General features: G+C 34.6%; 1 protein-coding gene across 12 annotated transcripts in view; it reads right to left on the bottom strand.

Annotated features, from left to right (window-relative positions):
- Positions 243-6815, bottom strand: part of LOC109720035 (protein root UVB sensitive 5) — a 78521-nt gene continuing 71948 nt past the window's right edge. For 6 of the 12 annotated variants that reach the window (XM_020246893.1, XM_020246900.1, XM_020246898.1 and 3 more), the window contains 6 exons: positions 5295-5369; positions 5054-5172; positions 4573-4633; positions 4375-4493; positions 1103-1198; positions 243-999 (listed from right to left, as the gene is read on the bottom strand). In XM_020246893.1, coding sequence (XP_020102482.1) covers positions 745-999; positions 1103-1198; positions 4375-4493; positions 4573-4633; positions 5054-5172; positions 5295-5369 — 725 coding nt within the window. In that variant the 3' untranslated portion in view covers positions 243-744. Of the gene's footprint in view, positions 1000-1037; positions 1199-4374; positions 4494-4572; positions 4634-5053; positions 5173-5294; positions 5370-6815 lie in introns of all 12 variants that reach the window. The other 6 variants (XM_020246896.1, XM_020246897.1, XM_020246902.1 and 3 more) reach the window with 4 other exon arrangements.

Genomic DNA, 6815 nt, shown 5'->3' with positions numbered 1-6815 from the left:
GTACTAAAGTGATAAAGTACAAAACCACAGGGTACTAAATTGATACACTTTAAACCACAGGGTACTAAAGTGATAAAGTGAGAAACCACAGGGTACTAACTTGATACACTTTAAACCACAGGGTACTAAAATGAAAAAGTGTGAAACCACAGAGGGGGTTTTTGAAGTTTTCCCTAATAATAATAATATATATCTCAGGTTTGCAGTGAACTAAAGTGTTAGAAAAGAAAATGAACGGCCACTAATCAAAACCATCGGCAGTTTTATTAATAAGCAAAAATAGCACAGGAAGCCTGATACTCGTACAAGGCAATTTGATGAGTTCCAATCTTGTACAAGGCAATTATTTTTTAGCGAGGAGATTTTTCTGCCCCAGATTCGTACGATGATATCAAATCTTACCGAAATGTATCTTATAAAAAAATTGGAGCTCATTACAGCATTAATAACAGACACAGGCTCTTGTCTGCCACAATAAATTATCTTCGGAGTACGTGACTTCTGTTCCTCTAGTGTTGACAGTTTGGCTAAAATCAACCAATGAAAGTAACCCATGCGAGTTGAACACTCAAATTTAGCAATTGCCGAGTAAAAAAAGACTCTTCATCATGTTCTTGTGATGTTTCTCTTACTGTTGTCTTCACACCATCACACTCTGCCCATCTCGGAGCAATATTTTGAAGTTCTGAATGAGAACGTTCGGCTCACTAAACAGGCAGGCTAGCAGGTAGCAACTGCCATCATCTACGAGCAGCCAGTATCAGCATGGAACTGATCTTCCCCGAAAAGAAGTTCGCTGGGAACCTTAAGATTAATTTGCCCTGCATCCCAACCAGCTTCTTCCAATAGCCTAAGGAAGTTGATGAATCCGCCTTCCAATTTCCGGAGGCTCTCCTCCAGCAAAGAGAAGACAAAGTTAGATTCCCACTGGTGATGATGCTCCTGGAGCCAATGCGCCTGCCATAGGCTTCTCAACACTGTCAAGCTACTGGCTCCCACCTAAACCAAGAAAGAAGGGGGGAAAAAAACAATCATACCTAGTTAAATAGGGGAGTACAACTGACATTCCTTTGAATTGAAACAATCATCACCAGTAAGGAACCTTGAATGTTACGTAGAATGCAATCCCTCTCGATCCCCGCTGATTCATGAAGAGAACATATTTTTCCTTTGCGTATAACCTTAAAAGAGCCTTCACCTGTTCCATAAATTTTAAAAATGGTTACCATTTCCGTAGACAAATCACGATAGCAACTAGCCAAATTTAACATTATATGTACAAAAAGCATTCAGAAATTTAGGTACCATTATGATTTATATTTCACCATTTTATCACTTTATGATAAGTAAAAAGTGCATGAAACTAACCTGAACTTTGGGTTGTTTGGAAACGACTGCCTAACCATCAAAATTTTTTTGATTTTACTGCCTAACCTTCTAAACTCTTTGACTTTTGAGTCCTGAGAAATTTTTGCCCACAGCTGGTGCATCTGTAGTGTTGCGCACAACACCAACACTACAACACCTCAGGATGTCCTCAATGCATATCATACTTCTAATACAGCAATCTAGTCACAACTATTTGGATAATGAAGATTGAACTTTCAGACGGGTGAACAGTGGATGAAAACACAGTGCACGTATGTAAGGATGTACTAGGTGCGGCCAATGATTTTTTTAGGGCCATCAGATGACTTAAATCAAAATACAGTAAAATCAAAATTGTAAAGGCCAGACAACTGTTTTGGTTTCAACTGATGCAATGGTCTAATGTTCAGGTTATTTTGGTACATTTCAACCTTTTTAATACAGCCAGTGGATGAAGCAAAAGGAAATAAGAGCTAGAGTTCAACAGCAAATTGACGAAAAACCGAAGAGACAACTGATATAATATTTTGAGGGGACGAAAGAAGCTCAGGAGAGAAAATTTAAAGCTTAGACTTTGTATGTTACCGTTGCTGTTTATTGTAATTTTAAAACTAAGGATTTAAATGCCCGTCATCATGGGCCGTAACTACTGTGCCATATCGTGCCAATAAGATATCAGTATGATACAGTTCTCGTGCCGATAGCACAACTCAAAACCCTCTATTCTTTAAATTAGTAAGAAATTTTCTCAATAAAGTTCAAAAGATTTGATAAAAATACATAATAAGAGTAGGTTTGTGTGCTATCAGGAGCACAGAGGCATCCGTGCTCCTAAGCTGTTTTCGATGATGGGGCTTCCGAATTGACGATCGACTCCATTAGACTTGATCTAGCATATTTGAAGTATTTAGAAAATAAATTTTGCGATTTTTCGATATTATTTACCTAGCGATTAAAAGGGTTTAAAATTAACAATTTTTAATAGTTGATGTATATCGTTTGTAAGTTTAATGGTGTAGCAGTATTCAAATCTGATGAAATTTTGATAGAAAATTCTTTATACTATTTACTGCAAGATCAATGTCTCTGATCGAAAATTTTTTGCGAGATTTTTATTTTCAGCCGTTGATTTTGAACCCTTTCGATCGCTAGGTAAATGATATAAAAAAAATCACAAAATTTATTATCTAGATACTTCAAATACGCTAGATCAAGTTTGATGGAGCCGATTGTCGATTTGGAAGCTGCATCATCGAAAAGGGCTTAGGAGCACGGAGGCCTCTGTGCTCCTAATAGCCTCCGTGCTCCTAATAGCACACAAGACCTACTCTACATAATAAATAGTTAGAATATTTTGTCTAAAAAAAATAAATATTTCATGTTATTATGTACCGGCACATGAATTTTTTGTGACCGACACGCATCAGCATGGCCCGGCACGCACCGTGCCGTACCATGCCAACAAGTTTCCGACACCTGTGCCACGGCACTTAGGGCGTGTTTGGTTGGAAGTTGGAATCGGAATCGAAATCGGAATCAAAATAAGCTGGAATAGGAATCGGAATGACTCATTACCTAATTTCGTTTGGTTCATCACCTGAATCGGAATCGGAATAAATCATTCCCATTGTCGGTGTTTGGTTCAGGTGGATATAAAAAACATAATCAAATGAATATATATACTAACATTATCTTTATAATATATTAATTTAAATTCAAATTAAAAATTAAATATTAAAAATTTATATCAAAATTTTGAAATAATGTCAAAATTTTAAATCTATTTTTTTTTAAAAAAATTAAACTTTGAAGTTGAGCAGATAATTCAAAATATGAAACTAAATTTTAATTTATTCAAATTCAAACTTAAAATTACAATTTAAATTTTAATTTGAATCCATAAATTTAATTTAAGTTTGAAATAAAATTTGAATAAAACTTTAAATAAATTAAAATTTAATTTAAATTCAAATCCATAAGTTAGATTCGAAATACTTGATTAAATTTTAAGTTTTAATTTAAGTTTAAATTAAAATTTAAAATATATTTAATTTTTAAATTTTAACTCATATTTTAATTAAAAAATTAAAAAAATAAATTTAATCTGAATAAATATCCATTCCGTCCGGATTCAACTTTCAATCCGACCCCATAGGTCGGATTGAAAAAAGAGGTGATTGGGGGATTCCCATTCCACTCGGGAATTAAAATCGGAATAGGACTCCCGCGTACCAAACACCCACAAACGGATTTACCCATTTCAATTCCGATTCCATGGTGAAAAAGAAGTGAACCAAACACGCCCTTAAATCCTTGTTTAAAACACAAATTCTGTGTAATAGCAAGCGTGGATGGATAAGTGCTGGCAAGCAATACATCCACTAGGTTTGTTTGGCAATTGAAAGAAGCTTAGCGGTAACTCTTTTTTTGACCTTTTTTTTCCCCCTCTTTCTGCTTTTCAACGTTTTTGCATTGCAAGCTAGCCAACGATGACTAGAATAAGGAAGCCATTTGTCAGCACATCCCATCACATAACATTTTTGTTTATAAAAACAAAGAATCTCCAGAATGCCCAAACAAGGGTTCATTTTCATTGTTTAAGGACCAAAAGGTAGAAGGTAATGCTTTAGTAAATTCATGCTCGGGCAAATGTGCAAAAACAGCTTTGGAGATCACCGGTAAGTACATGCGACTACTACAAATGTTTTCAATTAGAGGATGTACAAGTAACTCGCCAGTTCTTTGTTTTAACTTCTTCCTCATTTAACTGTGTGGGAATTAAAGATCTAAAAGAAAAGATGTATGAATAACTTCCAATTCTTTATTTTAACTTCCTCATTTCATCATGTTGGGAATCAAGATCAAGAAAAAAATCAAAAGCAGGAGGGAGAATATGAACTTGAAAGAAACTAGCAACACAGAATTCATCAATACAAACAAGGCAACTCCTCAATAATGTTAAAAAAAAAACATAAAAAAAATAACGAGAAACAAGGAGAGTTATACCATGCAACTAGTCCCTTCACTGCCGATCATACTCTCCATGGATACAGCAAATGTAATTTGTGGCTGCAAGAATCTTTCCCAACATAATATATTTTCCTCTTTATTGCAATCAACATATCCTATATGATCAGATAAAGAAAAATATTTCTTAAAGCTACACGAATGGTACCAATATTACTGAGCCATGAAAAACCTCACCCGGAACTGTGTGGTTTGAAACATGTGATTTCACAAGAACTCTAGCACGCTTAAGGTTTATCTGCCGGAAGAGCAATGGGTCAAAGAAAAACGTACCAACTGATGAAGTGCAAGCTTTAAACTAAAACAAATACCTCAGCTATGAAATTCACTTATCGGTCAAAATACGCGGCAAGAAAATTATAAAGGCAACAACAAATTAAGAAAATCCTTTTCTTTTCCTATATTCTCTACAGAAAAGATGTCAAAATAAAAAGTCATACTTATCTCTTAATATCAAATTGTTTTTGCTCCACCTAAGTTGAGAAGCAAGAGTCGAGATCTATAGATACTAAATAATTATGAAATATTAGATGCCCCCATGCATCAAAAATAATGTTTGTTGACTTTTAAAATTTTCAATATGAAATGAAATTTCATTCATCAAACTTGAAAACTGACAACGGTTTGGTAATAACGAATATCTGAATCAACCAACCACCTTACTGTGCGAAACTTGAGAACAGACAGTGACTGATAACGGAGCCAAAGATGCAGCAGACGCACACTCAGCCAAGTAAAAACCAACGTCGCATATGATGATTGCACTCCAGGAGTGTCCTACATGATTAATTTGAAACAATTTTACACGAACTAATCCAACCAAATAATTCTGTCCTTCATCAAAAGGAAACGAGAGAAAAACTATAGTTCCTTAAAAGCTACTTTAACTCACTACCTACTTTTTAAATAATTACCATGACAACTACACCAAACATCAGGCCAACGAGCTGAGCTGTTACTTCCCACACTTCTTCCTGAAACATTCATTTCAAATTGAGGGATGTTATGAATACCAAAACAAGAATTCACCAAAAGATCAGTACAGCCAAATTGATGCAAAACATACTTAGGGACAAACTAATAAGCAATACATAATAGATTAGTTCGATGCAAAGTGAACGATGAAGGGCAAAACACTAATCTAGAAGATGCTAGTGCAACTAAATGAACATATATATATATATATATATATAGATAGAGTCAGGCTACTATACTCTTATGAGTACGATCGCCTTCGTACTCATAAGTCGATTTCGATGATAGAACTTCCAAATCGACAATCCATACCGTTAAACATTTTCTAGAGCATTTAAAACTTCTAGAAATCAAATTTCATAATTTTTCGACATCATTTACCTTACGATCAAAAGCTCACAAAATTGATAATTTTTAACGGCCGGTATGGGATACTTGCTAGTTTAACGGTGCAAAAAAATCGGAATAGGTTGAATTTTTGATAGAAAATTCTATTCACTACCTAGATAAAGACCAATAACAATGATTTTCTTAAATTGAAGTCGATCACCATTTTGGACGTGTCGTTCGATTTGCCGTTTCATCTTTATATACCCGCTGATGACTTTATTATTGATTTTCGAAAATTACGAAATTTATTTTCTACGAAGTTTCAAATACTCTAGATTATATTTAACAGTGGATTCGTCGATTCGGAAGCCGCATTCATCGAAAGCAACTTATGAGTACAAGGGCCGAATACTCATAAGAGTATAGTAGCCCTACTCTATATATATATATATATATATATATATATAGTAGGTCTTGTGTGCTATTAGGAGCACGGAGGCCTTCGTGCTCCTAAGTCATTTTCAATGATTGAGCTTCCGAATCAACGATCGACTCCGTTAGACTAGATCTAGCGCATTTGAAGTATCTAGAAAATAAATTTTGTGATTTTTCGATATCATTTACCTAGCGATCGAAAGGGTTCGAAATCAACGGCTGAAAATAAAAATGTCACAAAAAAGTGGTGATATAACACTAAAATTTTCGATTAGAGATGTTGATCTTGCAGTAAATAGTATAAAGAATTTTCTATCAAAATTTTATCTAATTTGGATACTTCTACACTTTTAAACTTGCAAATGATATACATCAACCATTAAAAATTATTGATTTTGGACCCTTTCGATTGTTAGGTAAATGATATCGAAAAATCACAAAATTTATTTTCTAGATATTTCAAATATGCTAGATCAAGTCTAACGAAGCTGATCGTCGATTCGGAAGCTCCATCATCGAAAACGGCTTAGGAGCACGGAGGCCTCCGTGCTCCTAATAGCACACAAGACCTACTCTAAATATATATATATATATATATAGGCCATGGCTACTATACTATTATGAGTATTGGAGCCCTCGTACTCATAAGTTGTTTTCAATGATTGAGCTTCCGAATCGAC

Source organism: Ananas comosus, linkage group 14 (genome assembly GCF_001540865.1).
Source record: "Ananas comosus cultivar F153 linkage group 14, ASM154086v1, whole genome shotgun sequence".
Classification (NCBI taxonomy): domain Eukaryota; kingdom Viridiplantae; phylum Streptophyta; class Magnoliopsida; order Poales; family Bromeliaceae; genus Ananas; species Ananas comosus.
Note: the sequence above shows the minus strand (reverse complement) of the source record. Positions and strands in the feature narration are given on the sequence as shown.